We start from the raw sequence: 17,519 nt of genomic DNA on the forward strand, positions 1-17,519 counted from the left end.
GTGTGTGTGTGTGTGTGTGTGTGTGTGTGTGTGTGTGTGTGTGTGTGTGTGTGTGTGTGTGTGTGATTTGTAAAGCGACCAATCCAACCAGTCAGCTGTGTTCTGTCTGGTGTTTTCATTGACACGCCAAGTCAGGCTACATGCTTATATAATCAACGTGTGTGTGTGTGTGTGTGTGTGTGTGTGTGTGTGTGTGTGTGTGTGTGTTTGAGTTGTGTTTCATGAAAAGGCCATAAGAACAAACACACACACGCACACAGACACACACACAGCATCCATATCCAGATAGAGTGATTGTTAGTTGTTATATAATTGCGGTTACACCAGCTGTGTTATTATGGCATTACGACCCGGTTCAGCCCAGCCACAGCTTAGGGAGGTTCAGACTAACCCGGTTCATTTCATCAGGCAGAGACCGACGGACAAACAAGTGATTAACTCCTTCAGTCAGAGGTCGCCATCATGCCACACAAAGACGGCCTCTTCAAAGGTTTCCATTTATATTTAAACACATACAGATATTTAGATAAAAAGACAAAATCACTGTCTATTAAAGAGTTTACATACATTTTGTCAGTGTAAGAGAAAACTGCCTTTTAAAATGTAATCTAAGAATAATTCTGTGAAAATAAATCTGAATTCTGAGATTGAAGTTGGAATTTTGAGAAAAAGTTTGAATTTTGAAATTAAAGTCAGAATTTTGAGGAAAAATGTCAAAATTTTGAGATTAAAATCATAATTCTAACACAAAAAAAAATCAGAATCCTTTAAAAAAAATTTTTTCCAGTGGCACTAATCCTCTTCGTCATCATGTAAAACAAAGTTATAAACAAATTTCTAAAGAATATTATCACCACATTTTCTGGCATTTAGCAAATAGAATTAATTTTTGTAATTCTAACTAACCTAAAACAAGAAAAGTTTCGTCTGATTTAAGTTCATTAAGTGAGAAAAAAAATGTACGTTTGTCTCTTTTTAGACGATTATATGTAAATATCTGGTTTCAACTGAAGCAAATGTTTGCTGTCTATAACAATTGAGTAAAAATAAATTACGGATCAGAATCAATGAAATGATGCATAATAGATGTTGGTAAAAATAATTAAATTGTTTTCATACACATGGAAGGAGAAAGTATGGAAACCAATGAGCCATAAAGCCATAAAATAAAAATTGTTTCATCCTTTGTTTCTATTTTATCGTCTTTCTTGCTGCATGATGTCATGCGACACATCAGCCTGGTTTGGACCACTGTCAGTTCCCAACATGGCGGCCCGCTCCGTCTATCTTAATCTGCAATGCAACGCTAATTGACTAATGAGTTAATCAGAAGGAGCGTGACTCTAATCAAATCAGAATGGCCAGGCTAATCACACTAATCAGACTATCAGTAGCTTCTATCTGTGATCATTGCACCCGCTGCACACTTACTACCTCACCGTCATTCACAGGCAGCTGCTCCGTTGGATTATTCCCCTCAGATTACAGCGCTCTTACACATAAAATCTCTTTTGTTGCAACTCTTACGCTGCTTTTATCATCATGTTATGTCTCATTGGCTGCTGGAAAAATTGTCATAACACTTACATTTTTCTGTTTTTAGTTTTAAAAAATTAAGAGATTAGATGCACCGATCCGATATTAATATCTGTATTAGTTCCGATTTTGGTATCAGTCTAATGCTAAACTTTATGCTCTGAGTGATGTCATGCTTTATTACTTATTTTACAGTACATTTATAATTCCTAAATGCATTCTGTGAACCACTTAAAAGAAAATTTGTTTCAGTTTATGTTTATATTTTTGACCAAGGCAGTCAACCTATTGTTTTTATCAGTTTTAGTTTCTTTATTATTTATTGTGAACAAATTAAAGTTGTTTTTACATGTTTGACCAAACTTGTGAATTTAGTGATGTATTTCAGTGTGCTGAACCGGTGCAGAGCTAACAAATATTTTTTTAAATTCAGTACATCTATGTCTGTGTTTAAAAACAGAAACATTTTAAGTCCATTTGGGTGTTTTTCTCCGATACCGATACCGTATTGGATCAGTATTGGCTGATGTTAATCCTCAGAAATTGGAATCAGAAGTAAAAAAAAGTAGATCGGTGCATTTATAATTCAAATGTACATGAACCTGATCAATGTCTTAAAGGGGAAGTATTATGTTTTTTCCAGGCACATACTGTCATCTCATAGCATAATCAAGTAACTATATTAACTTCAGTTAAAAAAAAAAATATTAAAACCATAAATAAAATTATATTATATATAAAGACAATTTACTTTGAAATTGGACCTCTGTCTCTTTAAAAACTCCTGATTTGTGATAAACTCTGCCTACAGGAAATCATCACATGATTCCTCTATTAACCCTTTAACAACATTTTTACCAATGTACTGAGAAGTAGATCGTATAATGAGAACAGCAGATATGTAGTTCCACCAGGTGTTTGCTAATTGCTGCTGGCTAGTCTGAAGGACCTGAATGGGGGACGAGCTGTACCTCAGAGGCGAAGCTAAGTCTGCCCAGGCATTATGCACAGTTGAATGGTTACCATAGAGATTAAAGGAGTTTCCAAAAGTAAATTAGAAAATCAAGTAAACAGTCCAGGCATGTTTTTGATGTTATAACGTTGTAACATGATGCTGCCCCTATAAGATCTATAACCACGTACACCTACCTGCATATGGGTGTATATCGGTACACAGTGGTGTCCAAGCGGCACGTGTGGATGCGCAGTCCATATATATGTGTCATTGGGCCATGGCTTGCCACCAAACTTGCCTTTGCTCTTGGTGGGACTCTTCTTCACACTATCTCTGAGGTTGGGAAACTTCCCTCGTGAAGTCCTGGTGGCCAGGCTGGTGGGCAGCGTGCTCCAGCCGTATCCTCCTAACCCGGAGCACAACGGCAGCTGGGGTGAGTGGAACGGGTGGATGGACAGCGACTGGGAGGCATGAGGAAGAGGATGGGTGCAGTTCTGCTGCTGCTGGCACTGCTGGAACAGTGAATGGTGACTGGACGATTGGCACTGGTGTTGCTGGTAGAGCTGATTGGATGAAGGCGAGGTAAACAGACGACCAGGTGAGGCTGGTGGGCAGCATGGCTGATGGTTCTGAGGTGGATGAAGCAACTGATGGTGACTCGCCGACACGTGGAGCTGGTGGTGGCTTGGAGATAAATGGAGCTGTTGGTGGCTGGAGGATAGATGCAGTTGGTGTTGACTTGGCAATAGATGAAGTTGGCTGTGGCTTGGTGAGAGGAGAAGGTTGTTTGGTGGTTGCTGCACCAACGGACATCCAACCGGATGACTTGGAGATGGCGGTGCTATGTGGTAGTAGCTAGGAGATGGAGAAGGAAGCAGGTGTTTCTGAGATTGGCAGCCATGTTTGCCTGAATGGGGTAGACGCTTTGGTGAGTGCAGCAGCGAAGGTTGCGTTTGGTGATTTGCCACCTGAAGTAAACTCTGGTTCTGCTTGGAATGGCTCTTTCCTGATTTGCCTTTCCCTTTGGCAGATTTTCCCTTAGAGGAAATGGGCTTTTTGGGGCTACAACAAAACTCATGACTGTGGAAGTAGGTGGTCATTGTGACAAAGGTTTGGAAAATACTACTGTTGTAGTATTCTTGTGTTACATTTTTCGTTTCAGAGGAATGATCTTCACACAATTGGGCAAATCTCTGTACATCCAGGGATATTTTTGTCTTATTTGTTTGTGTTTCTCAATATCTACAGCTGGTGAACATACAAAAGTTATAAAACAATATTGAAGATGGATCTCTGAGTGGTAAACCATCCTCCGTTGGGGAGATGTTCAGTTTTAAAAGTACAACAATCTCTGTATAATCCATGAGTGTTGAATCAAGAAGAAAGCAGAAGAAACTCTTGAGTGATGCTCCCGTCAGTTCAGGTATCGGACCAGACCTAAAGATTTCTGCCGGTTGCTCAGAGAGGTCTCTCCTCCGCGGTCACTCGTTTGATCCACCTACCTTTCTGTTCATCTTCACCGAGTCGTGTAGGCAGGTCTGGTCATGCTTTAGTTAGGATATTCCACAGAGTACAGACTAAAAACTGTAACTGACCTGGCAATTCCTTTTCATCCAGCAGCAACAACGAGGAAAAGTTCAATCTTCTTTGTCTGTCCATGCTTATCCAATCTAAATTGGTAAAACTCTTATAATAAATTGGTAACAGGCTGCTTCTACGTTCATAGATCTATCTGCAAGCCTCGGTCATCTTTCTGAGCTACCTCCCTCTGACAGTGTCTGCCCCGGTCTGCCTCTCTGTCTTTTTCATTCCCGGACTGGCCAATTAGGGACTTCCCTGGACTCCTGCACATGACAGCAGCCAGGCATGACTAATCGATAGGCAACCAGGGACACTGATACAGCGCTGGGAGCCCAGAGAGAGTGCACAATAGTAGGAGATCCGTGATTGGTGGAGGACGCTCGCCTCCAACAACCTTTGTCTTGTTCTTTTAAAGCAATACAAGGCAGGCAGCACTACGGGGTTTGAGTGTGTCTCTGTGCATTGGCCTACTTGCTCTGAGATCTTCCTTCAAAGTGAATGAGTGTATGTGTTCATTAGCTTGCTGAAAATGCTTTTTTCCAGATTCTCAAACAACTGCACAGGTGTGTTTCTGTAGACATAGGTGGGAAGGGTACTCAAAAATTATGAAGTGAGCAGAGAGGTTTGCTAGCAGAGAAGTTTTGCGCGAGACGAGAAAGTGAATATTTGAAAGAGAGCAGAAGTTTTGAGAATAAAACACATTAAATCCTGCTTTAAGACTGAAAATGGGTGCTCTCGAATTATGGCAGAAAAATCCTCCGGACAAGTTGCTACAATCGGTAGTGGCCACAAAGGCACACCCTCTAGAAGGAAACAAACACACCCATTACAAAACTTTCCTTCTATTGGCTGAGAAGTTGCCAGGCGACGATACTTTTTGTTTCGAGAGACAGCAGAAAATAATTTGCAAGCAAGCGGAGAGAAGTTTTGAGTGTGACGAGAAAGGTTTGAGAGAGCACAGTGAATATTTGAAAGAGAGCAGAAGTTTTGAGAACAAAGACACAAAGTCCTGCTTTCAAACTGGAAATGTTTCTACTTATGGCAGTAAAATTTCCCCATAGAGATTAAACCTCCCTGTTATTTGGAAAAGAGCAAATCCAGCCTTTGGTAATGTCCTAAACTGAAAAGATGAACTCGTACAAATACATCTAATTATGACTAAGAGGTGTGTGTTTTTATAATGTCAGCTAATACCAAAACTCGCCCGAAAACAAAATGAGCTGAGAGGAAAAAGAAGGCTATGTAGATAAATAAATGAGTGAAACGGCAAAGAGCCATCCATGTAGAAGAGACAGAGAGATGCAGAGAGAGAAAACATTCCATGAGTTAGCGGGTATAAATGTGAATGTGTGTTCCCTGTGTAAAGTGCTGGTAGCGCTGCAGGCGAACCACTAAGTCAGGGGAGAATGAGCAGGGAGAAAGGGCTGTTAGCATCACAGCGCTAAACGAACGCTGCTGCGCGAGCGAGGCGGTGAGGAAGGAACAAGAGCGAAGCCAGGAATGGAAATGAAGGAGCTGAGATGGAAGAGAAATCAAAAACATCAGAGTTTAACACAGAGAAAATCCTCTTTTTCTTAAAATAACTTCAACACTAAGCTCCGAGTACTGACATGATTTAAATAAGCAAAGTAAAAAAGATTTACCTCATCAAGAAGGTACTATCATTGCCTTCTCTTCTTTCAAACATAGTTTTCAAAGAAACGTGAAAATACAGATTTTTTCTATGTGAAAGAGTGAAACTCATAAAAGCTGAAAAGCTTTTGAGGAGCAACACGGTTATAACTGCAATATTTGATTATTATATATTTTATAGATATAACAACATTTTGTATGAACTATAATGATTTTTTATTATGTATGTTAAATTTGTAATATATTTAGTTTGTACATAAAGAAAGCAGAAAGAAGAAAAAATCTGATCATATCTGCCCTTTTTATAAAAAAAATTACTCAGTCAGGATTTACAAAAAACAACTAAACAAAAACAACTTCAATTCGTATGGATTCACATGATTCTATTTCATATTTCTTCAAAAAAGTAACTTTTATCATTCTCTTACTGATTTGGCATTTTGAATGAGTTTTATTGTATGATGTTTGTTTTTAATTAAGTAAATAAATTTAAAGAAACAAATTAAACTAATAAAATAATACAAAGTGTGAGAAACATCCTTGTCCTTGTAACATTAAATAGGTGATGTGATACCAACATTATTTTATAAATTAAATATTGATCTCATGCTTTATCTTTAGTAATTTCTTATTAGTTCTCTTATTAATTGTCAAGGCTAATAAAACCTAAAAACGTTCAGCCATGTTTTTTAAACTGCAATATTCAAGTGCCCAGCAGAGGGCGCTGTGGTCCACAGGCAGATAAAGCACATATTAACCGCAGATAGAAAACAGCACGACCTCTTTACTGAAGCTGATTAAGATATTAGATCCTAAATAAATGTCTTATAAACTAATAGATCTGCTACATATAATGTTGGATAAAAAGCGAAAATGTCATTTAAGTATTTTGGAAATATATTCATATTTCTTAAGATTTTTTTCACATTTTCTCAACCAAATTAAAACACAAACTTCATTGTATTGTGTATAAAATCCAGAGTAAAAATCTCAATATCAGCATCAATACAGATGTTCTATAAAGATTCCACTTGATTTCTGTAAATGTTTAACACTTAATAAACTGTCATAGCTTACATATCTTTAAATGTAATCACAAAGTTAAAACAATTTAATGTTTTTTGACATGTAAATATAGTTAGTTTGAAATATTACAAAGAAAGTAGCATAAATGTCACTAAAACCAGCATAATATGCCTCAGAGCAGACGGTTGTGGTCCAAACCCGCTGCAGTCTGCATGGATCCAGTTGGTAATAAAACATGAGGTCACACTCTGAATGTTCATTATCATATATAACACCACCAGCCACACACAACATGGCAGAATAAATCACTTACAGTTGACAGAGGGAGTTATATTTTCATTTTATAAACATAATAAAAAATACTGCTAGAAACTGATAAATAAAAACCCACACACCACAGATCCTATCATGTCATTATTTATTAAATGGGGACAAAACCGTAATTAAAAATGTTGGGAAGCTTTAAGTGCACCTCCAAAATGCGCTGATACAAAACCAGAGTGGATCAATATTTTTATAGATTTTTTAAATTTTTGTTCAGTTACTTTTAATTAGTTTTTAGAGTGTGCTTGATACTTTTTTATTAACTGATCAAATGATCAATCACCTAATATTTAAAAATTACATCATCAGGCAAACCAAAATATACAGTGGAAATTTTGGTATTTTAAGGATGAAAATGATGAAAATTTATATAAGTAACAAAACATATCAGAATAGGGCAAAATATTTTTTTTCCAAATCAGTTTCTTTTAATAAAAACTGATGAAACTTAACAGAAACTGCAGGTGTGTGTCTGAGTCTGGTGAGTTTTTAGTTAAAACATGTCTGTTTGTAATTCAGTGGGGAGAAAATCCAGAAATTTACTCAAGTAAGAGTAGAAAGTACAGCGTAGTAAAAATACTCATAAAAGTACACTTAAAAAAAGAAAAAAAAACTTACTCAATTAAATGTAATTAAGTAAATGTAATTAGTTACTTCCCAACTTTGGTTGTTAGTTAAATATTGTTTAGTTTTTATTGTCTGTAGTTTCGTACTTTGGTTAATTCAAAAAGGTCAGAGTATTGTGTTATAAATACATAACTGGGTAATAAATACTCAATAGAAGACAATATTTTTGTAAAAAGTATTAAATCATTGTTGAACTGACTGATTTGTGTTTTGTTCCAACTTTTGCTGTCACCATTTCGTGACACCAGGAGAAATATGGAGTGCCATAACTGACGTAAACTTTTTGTGTTGGGGGGAAAAAATATTAATTTCACATCAATTCAAAAGTCTAATAAATAGATTAATTAACACAAAAACAAAGGATTTTAAATTCTAACAAACTATGTTCTAGTTAGTTTTATATAGTTCTAGTTTTTCGCCATTAAAAGTTTTATTTATTTCTCAATTTCAATTTTCATTAACTATAACAACATTGCTCCGGATTATAGTTACTGAATTAGTCATTAAATTGCATTTAATGCAAACAATACAAGCGGGATTTTAATGCAGGCTGAACAGAGGAATAGTGGGATATTTCTAGCAGAGTCAGAGGAATCTGTTTTTCACAGGTGAACTCCAGACAGTGAATCTATTGGGAAAATCCTTTCCTCTGGCAGAGACCAACTGTAACTGAAAGTCTGTCTTTCACTGCTCTGTTGTGACTACTTCCTGTTTCCTGTCCTGCTCTTCCAGGTGAAATCCTAGCTCTCACTCTTTCTATCTGCAGGGCTTTTAGTGAAGCTGCTGTAACGTTATCTGTGTCGAGACAACGATCGTCATCGCCTGCTGCAGACGGGCTCACCGCGCTCCTCGCCTGTTTACGTCCAGCCTGTGTCTGCTGGGCTTTCTCTGTTTTCATAGATAAAAATAAGTAATGTATGCATAGCTGCACCAGAGTATTAGGACTAAGTAAATAAAAATAACAATACAATTATGAGAATAAAATTCTGGTAATATTATGACTTTATTGTTGTATTATTTCAACTTAATTTTTTAAATAAAGTCGAAATATTATGACTTTATTTCAAGTTCCAAATAAAGTTGTAATGTTGCTTACGTAATTCTTGTAAATAATATTACAAGAATATAACTTTGTTCTCATAACATTATAGCCTTATTCTGGTAATATTCTGAGTTTATTCTAGTAATACTATGACTTTATTCTCATACTATTTGGACTTTATTCTTGTAATAATATGACTTTGCTCACGTATTTAAAATTTATTATAGTTCATCTTTGTTCTCGTGATATTGACTTTATTCTCATAATTTTATTCTTGTGTATTTCAGTTTTTCTTAGTATGACCCTTTTATGTATTTCATGTGTATTTCAGACAAATTGTGTAGAAACTGCAGCATTAAAACAGATAAAAGTAGCTTTTTTATGTTTTTATGCCCTGTTTTAATAATTTTCTGCCCATTATGAGTGACTGACTACCTCCAGTTGGAAAAGTAACTATTATCTCAATTATCCCTGGCACAAGCCCCCTGCCACGTCCGCCTCTTCAAGCGTACCAGCTGAGATGATTACATCTTCAACAAGGTAAGGCAAGACAAGTTTAACGGTATAAAATCACTTAAACATCACATAACTCAAAGTGCTCTATAAGAAAAGAGCAACAGGCATAAAGAAAAATACCATTAAAAACATGAAATGTACTTTAAAAATGAGGTAAAGTTGAAAACACACAGGAATGGCGATAACAAAATAATACGATGAATTGATAAATGAATATTTAGTGTTTATTAATGTTACCTCTCCTTATCTCGAGGTCAGAGACGTCTGCAACGTCACTGAAATGCATTTAGGTTGAAAACCATCCAGAGCTTCGTCGACCAATAACAGAAATTTAAAATCCATCTTTTGACATGTATCTTTGGACTGGAGTGAGCTGAACTATTTTACTGGCACAGGTCATAAAACTGTCAGCAGCCTGCTGGATGACCTGCTGCTGCCTGATTGATTTTTAAAGAGGCTGTTAAAATTAGGCTTGAATCCATAACAACACCCAGGTTTCCTGCACACACTTCAGTCTTCTGCCTTTTCAGTTTCAGTTAAGAGTAGAAATTTAAAATTACCCATTTTAGGAGCAAAACTAGCAGCCAAACACTCACTGGTGTTATGAACACAGGCCATGTGGAGAGAGGAATATAGAGATGTATGTCATCAGCATACAGTATGAATGATAAGTCTTACTGCAGAACTTTATAATATAAACTACAGGGAACATAAATGTTGAATTATATCACAATAACTGAAAAACTGGCTCATTTATTGCAAAATTATGTAGCACTAAAGTACGGTCTAAGTCAGAATATTCAGTGAGCTCTGATCCAGAACCGCACTGCATTCTGGGGGATGTAGGCAGAGGAAAAAAGGTTTCAGCCACCCAACTACCATTTATTGTTTATCATTTATTGGGATACATTTCCTATTATAATAAGAAATTTGGATTTTATTGTAACAATAAATCAATGAATCATGTTTAAAAACAACCAGAACTGTCCGTATTGTCAGGATTTGTTATTTTTACTATTTTCTCCATTGTTTGTTCAACGAAACCATCAATAAATATCAGAACATTTTTGGGGGAAAAAATCAATAAATGCAATCAGTGTGTGTAGTTTAGATACACAATTCATACTTCTTTATGTGACTGGTGTCCTAAAGAAGAATATTACAAATATCAAGAGTAGTATTTGTGTTTTTTGGCACGTATGGTTGCCGTACAATGCAGTCACAGCCTTACAGTCTCCGTCAAGAGAAGTAATACAATACTTCTTATTGTCACTTTTATCATTATTATAATAATATCACAATAAAACTTTGAGTCCATATTGCCCACTGCTACGCTCAACCGCTCACAGATTGGTGAAATCAACTGACTCTCCCACTCTGTGGTTACCGAGCAACTCACTCACTCTTTGGTTACCTAGCAACTCACTCACTCTTTGGTTACCTAGCAACAACCTGTTGAGTAACTTGAGCAGCACAAGTTTAAGGTTTAAGGCCTCATAACTGCTTAAAAATAAAAACAACATGGAGTGGAAATTGAATAAAGGAGGAAAGCTCAAGCCACCAGTTTGGTAGTTTGTTAGACATTTAAAACAAAAAACTAATCAATAATTTCCGATATCGACTCATACGAAACGCTTATATCATAACTGGTTTTTCAGTCATATCGTTCAGCCAGAGTATTTATGAGTACGGTTGGGTGAATATTGCTTTAAAGGGTTGGTATGACCAGGAAATCACTAAACTGAGTCCATCTATTATTTACTTATTGAGGAATTACCATTGTTTACACAGTTTGGACAGTTTGTGATGAGTTTTTAAAGGAACAATAACTTAATGTAAAAATAAACCAGATTGTCTAAAAGTTGAGGTTTCCTTCATACACCAAAAGTCCTACCTTTAAAACATTTATCCAGACGTCAAAATTAGCTATTCTTGGCTGACTTTCATCTCTCTCCTGGTTGGCAGGCTGCATCTCTCATCTAATGACAGCAAACCACGCAGGATGAAACAAGCATAAAAAATTAAGAATGAACTATTTATATCATGGCACACATTTTTGCAGTTTTTTTTAGCTTCTGTGTCTTCAAGACGACCATTTCCCATTAAAGTGAATCGTAATATATTTATAAATGTTCTTCACGCATATAAAAGGCATGTAAATCCAAGTTGTTGATGTCTTTTGCTACATCTACACACATATTAAATGGCACAGTTGCGAAGGTTTCTACCTCCTAGTCTTGCTATTTCAGCTTTGTCATTACCACTGATGTTGGAGCTACCATTCATTAGTGTTTCAAGGTATCAGATATTTAATAAAAAATAAAACTTATCCTGCAAAGTTGGGATAGCGTTTATGTAAAAAATAAATTATATTTACTTAAAATATGTGGCTAAATCCCAATCAATCACTAAATGCAATGATGACTGCAAGAAAGTTATTATTATTATTATAATGCTGGGGAATATTATTCATTCTCATAAGTAGAAATCTCTTAAACATAAGCACATTCACATCAAAAGATGTAATTAATTCAATCCAGACAGTAAGTTTTACGTGTGGGTGGGTATTTATCGTATCGTTTATCATTTATCGTGATACATTTTTTATCATGATAAGATTTTAATTTATTATTGTCAAGATAATTTCCAATTAATGATGCTGAAACCTCCAACAAAACTGACCTATTGTTGTGATTTTTATTTTTACTATTTTCTCCACTGTTTGTTCAATATTCAAACTATTACTTGTGGACATTTATTGTGTTGTTTATCAATTATTGTGATAAATTTCATTCAATATTTATCACTGCCAAGATAAGTTCCAATTAATGACGTTTAATCCCCCAAAACCTGAAGCTACTGTTACTGTTTATCTATTTTCTCAACTGTTTGTTCAATATTCAAACTCTTACTTGTGTCCCGGTTTGGGCGTTTATTGTACAGTTTATCATATATTGTGATACATTTCTTATCATGATGATTTTAATTTATCGCTGTGAAGATAAATTCCAATTAATGATGTTTAAAACCCTCCAAAAACTGTCCATATTGTTGGGATTGCTGGTTTTACTATTTTTTTTTTCTGGTTCCATGGCCACTCTGAGCCTTTTAGGGGCCGTAAGCAGATTTTAATTGGGGCCAGATGGTGTTAATTAGCTGCTTACGTCGCATATGCCAAGGGTATCAATAAATATCAAAGTTAAAAATATAATTAATGGCAGTTATTGTGTGCAGTTTAGTGATACAAAAACAAAGTTTTCTGGAAAATAAATTGTCCCAGAAGTTTTTACAATAAACGATAATATTGTTGTTTTGAGACCATTTGCAAGTAATATAATGGTAATAATGCAAAAACACATTCTCATTGATTCTCAGAGATCGATAAACTTTAAATCCTAATCAACGTCTAGCACTGGAACTGGAAGATATTTTAAATGTCCAAAATAAATAAACAAAACAACAGAAAGAACAAATAAAATGAATTATAAAGTCTCCGTAAACAAAATGATCATTCAAAACAAGGAATAGTTGAGAACAACGAACCAGACTGAAGACCATTTTCATCCAGTTTTTGGTAGAAAGAGAAAAACAATAAATCATGTAAATGAAAATTATTGAGCTCGTTCTAATTTATGATGCGATTAATTGATTTATTGTTTATTGCATCAGGGATAGATACAAATCCCTCTTCTTTATGTGCCTGGCGTCGTAAAGAAACGCATTTCCAAGAGCAGGATTTGTGTTTTGCTGAGTCAGCTGTACAGTTACCTAAAAAATAAGCATCGTTGTTGCAACAGCACAACAAAATATCGTGATGAAACCTTAACTCCGCATCGCATCTCAAACTATGCTATAGAAATCCCATCTAGATGTTATTCTGCTGGGTCCAGCCTCGTTAGTGAGCAGCCATATTAAATGATTGCTATTGGTCGTTGTTGATTATATCAGCAGCGACAGAACAGGCTGGAGGAAGCAGACTGACGGGGAGTGTGTGTGTGAGGAGACGTCTGTGTGCATGTGTGTGTGCGTGTGTGTGTGTGTGTGGGAGATAGCTTACATGCAGGCTTCTTCCCACACACAGAAGCTGATGCAACATCTCACACCCTCTCAGCACTGCAAAGCTAATGCTGAACTCGCTGCTTCGGCCCAGAGTCAGTGTGTGTGAATGTGTATGAATGTGTGTGTGCGTGCGTGTGCATGTGTGTGTGTGTGTGTGCAGAAGTGGGTAAAAAAGTATATATATGTACTCTTACTTATAAGTTTCCCCCCATCTTTCTTGACTCACTCTCCCTCCCACAGGAAGACATGAACAAATGCTCTGCTTAGCGATCGCCAAAATAGTATCGCCATGACAACAGCTGATGCCACATGCAGCCACGGACATCATCAGCAGCTCATCCGAGCTCACAAACGTCTGCACATCGATAGACTCTTTCTAAAGTTATCTCATTCATTCAAAAATTAATATTTCATGTTGATGCAAACAAAAGTTTTGAATGAAAAGGATTAATTATATTTATAATTTTCTCGAAACATTACCTTCCTAAAATAATGGCTTGTGTAATTGTTTTTTTTTTTTGCCTAAAAACAATGAAAAATGTCTCGGGCCATTATTATAGAAAAGTAAAAATAGATCTACTGTCTTTGGTTTCTTTGGATTTGCTCCATTTCTGTGCTTTATATAAGTTTCCTAATTGAAATCCTAATAAACTTTATTTTGCAAGACAAACAAAAGTTTCTTAAGATGAAAACAAAAAACAAACAATACCAACAATAATTATGAAACCAACAGCAAAAGTGACAATAGTTAAAAAAATTCTATAGTAAGTAAATTTAAATAAAGGTGCTGATCAGAAATCATGAACTCAAACCACATGTGTCATCATGAGAGTTTCCAGCGAGTCTGAACATGTTTCCGTTTCCATGCTGCTGCTCAAATTACCTTCATCTGTCTGAGAATAGTTCTCAGATGATTGAGCATATTTAAGACAAAACAAATGGGCATTTCTTACAAAAAAACTTGGTAAATAATCTACATTTCTCAAACAAGGGTGATTAAGCCTGAATGATTCCAAAGCAGTTGGTTTTAATATCTGTTGCAACTAATAAATCTAGAGACACTGCTCTGTATTTTAACATATGGAGGGAGTGGAAAGTTTCCTGAGCTGGAGAACGATAAGCGTTTCTATAACTGAATTTGACGCCTGTTGGGAGGCGTAGGGTAAAAAATATGATCTCATTTCACCTGACAATCGATGACATGCAAGTTTTCCATTTTAAAACCGGCCTGCATAAAGCTGGAGGCAACAGGAGAAATGTGTGAATAAGATTAAAACCAGACCTGCTTCTGTCTGCAACTTCACGCGAACCCAGGGGTGTCCAAAGTGGGGCTCCGGGGCCATTTGAGGCCCTTGAAATGGTTTAATTTGGCCCTTCAGCACAAGTCAAGGATGGTAAAAATTTGTCCAACTAAATAGAAAACTGACGACTACAAATGTTTGGAAATTGTTTTTCTTTTAATGAGATAACAATTCAAACTAATTTTTAAGTTTTAGATCTTTAATGATTAACAGATTTCATTAAAAAATTTTGTTTATTATTGTATGACGGAGTATTAAGGCCATGCTAAAAAAATTACAAGAGTAAAGTTGCAATAGAATAAGCTCATCATTTGAGCTTATTCTTGATATATTGAGACTTTCTTATATTATTACGACTTTATTCTCATACGGGTTTATGTTTTCATTTTTTAAATTTTATCTTCGCTTGCCCCTAATACATTGTTGTATTATTGAGCAGGTAAAACTGAACTCTGCCCGTCATTTCAAGAAAGTTTAAACTTTTATTTTCTCTTTAATCGCTCAGCCCTAACAGAAATCTGCTGGGTGAAAAACAGAAAAATCAGCTGCTAAATGTAGTAAATCTGTCAAATCTTTACGTTTATGACACATAACTCTTGGAATAATTGTTTCACATGCTTCTAAATGTTCTGGTTGTGTGGATGTTGGGTTGATATTTTGGCGTTTTAGACAGAAAATGGGGTCAGATTTCGTTCCCGGTCGTTATTCCCATGCCTGGAATCAGCATCGCCCCCAGCTCTGTCTGTCTTCCATTTACTTTGACCACTAAACACGTCTTCATGGCTTTTAAAGCTTTCTCTGCAGGCCTATCTCAACTTTACATCTAATCAATTATAGAGGAACAAGTAAAGGCAGAGAAAGAATAAAGCTGCGTTTGCAACAAAAACACCAAATCTAACTAAGTGTTTTTGGTCTAATTTCTACTGCAAATATCTAAGTACACTTGAAATAAGACAAAACTAACTTACATGTAACTTTTTAGCTCAATAGTTCCTTAAAATTGATGAAAAAAGGCACTGGCAGATTAGTTCACTTATAACATGGGAAAAATGTTGTGTTAAAAGTGAAATAATTTGCCAGCGGAACTAGAACTCTGTTGCTAGGCGATGGGCTGGGTAAGGCTGAGGTTGCTAGGAAACGGTGCAGTAGCAGTTGTAAAAAAGACTTAATAATCTACCAATAGAACAATAACTTTTTCATCAATAGTACGCAATTAATTGAAACAAGCACTTATATTATATGATCCATGTTTGTCATATAATCCAAACCAACAAATAAGCCTATATGTCGCTTAAACGTTACTTGTAAGTTAGCTTTAAATTATTTCAAGTGTACTAACATATTTGGACTAGAAACTAGACCAAAATACTTGGTAATATTTTATGTTTTTGCAGTGTAACAACTAAATCTTTTAACAGAATACTAGTTAGGAAAAGCCTGACTGTAAAATAGAAGACAGATAATGTTTTTTATTATTATTATGTTAATTTCTCACACAACATAAAACATTTAAATATTCATAATAAGGTGAGAAATTAAGTCTCAAAAGTCAACAAAGCTTAGACAACAGACTGTAAAAAGATAATAAGGTGATGAGAGGAGTGGGGTTTATTTTATTTTGTCCTTTAATCAACAATTTTAAAAATCTAATTTCACAGCAATTCTTTGTTTTCATAGTGCAATTTTTTCATAAAGTAAATTATTTTACATTTTATTTGCTCTATGCAGCCTGTTTTAAATTCACCTCCACTTCTAAGTAAACAAACATAAAAACACCTTTACAGCTTTTTCTATAGAGCTTCAACAGCAGGATGTGTGTGTGTGTGTGAGTGTGTGTGTGTGTGTGTGTGTGTGTGTGTGTGTGTGTGTGTTTAGCGTAAAAACCCATCAGTCGGGCAGTAAGTGCCTCTGAGAGGGAAACAGCAGCACCCTGGGAAATCACCAGCCAATACAACAACGGGGCGGGTAAATCTTTTTCCATGGACTGAGCTGTAAATATGTTGAAAACTGCAGAAGAATCAACGTTACAGATTAAGATTCAACACAAGGAGATGATAAAATTACTCTTAAACACAGCGATGATGACAAATAACATCTTCTTATTTTTGCTACATCAAGACAAAATATTTAAATACATCGTGTCTATTGATTTATATGATAAACTAATAATTATTTGTACCTATTTATGTTTATTATAGACCGCAGGGGTTTGAAGTACATGGGAACCAACACAAGAATGATAGCAAACAGCAGTATTTATATTTATTATTTTATCTAATAAGAACACTGCAAAACCACAAAACACTACCAAGTTTTTATAGTGTAGTTTCCAGTCCAAATAAGACAAAACTAACATGTTAGTAACTTTTCAGCAACATATATGAGCTTATTTTAAGTAAATAACTCCAATATTGATTTACAAAGTATTAGTTCAATTGGCAAATTATTTCACTTATAAAACGGAAAAATGTTTTTTATAAGTGAAATAATCAGCCAGTGGAGCGAGCGCTTTTCCACGAATATTAAGGAATAATTAACTTTAAAAAATCTCCTATATCATCCTGAATATTTTAGATATGCTCTAAAAACGTCTTCCACATCGCACTGCAAAACCACAAAATCTTACTAGTATTTTTTTATCTAGTTCAAATGTCTTAGTTCACTTGAAACAAGGCAAAACTAACTTGCAAATATCTATTCAGCAAAATATAAGAGCTTGTTTTGAGTCATTAATTTCTTTATATTCATAGCATTTTTCTCATGTTATTAATGAATTAATCTGCAAGTTGAACAGTAATTTCTCATCGAGATTAAGGAATAATTTACTTAAAACAAGCTCCTATGTCTTGCTTAAACGTTAGTTAGTTTTGTTTTATTACAAGTGTACTTAGACATTTGAACTGGAAACCAAACACTTGGT

At 35.4% G+C, this 17,519-nt stretch overlaps 1 protein-coding gene across 8 annotated transcripts in view; it reads right to left on the reverse strand.

The window, feature by feature from the left end:
• The window catches only part of LOC106938268 (discs large homolog 1-like protein), a 126,804-nt gene that overhangs the window by 53,987 nt on the left and 55,298 nt on the right, over positions 1 to 17,519 (reverse strand). Inside the window, exon 1 of one of the 8 annotated variants that reach the window (XM_015020228.1) lies at positions 2,686 to 3,888. The exons of the other annotated variants lie outside the window; for them this stretch is intronic. Coding sequence (XP_014875714.1) covers positions 2,686 to 3,591 — 906 coding nt within the window. The 5' untranslated portion in view covers positions 3,592 to 3,888. Of the gene's footprint in view, positions 1 to 2,685; positions 3,889 to 17,519 lie in introns of those variants that run through there. 8 annotated transcript variants of the gene reach the window in all.

This window comes from Poecilia latipinna, unplaced genomic scaffold, assembly GCF_001443285.1.
Source record: "Poecilia latipinna isolate Pla-1442-1.1 unplaced genomic scaffold, P_latipinna-1.0 Scaffold82, whole genome shotgun sequence".
Classification (NCBI taxonomy): Eukaryota; Metazoa; Chordata; class Actinopteri; order Cyprinodontiformes; family Poeciliidae; genus Poecilia; species Poecilia latipinna.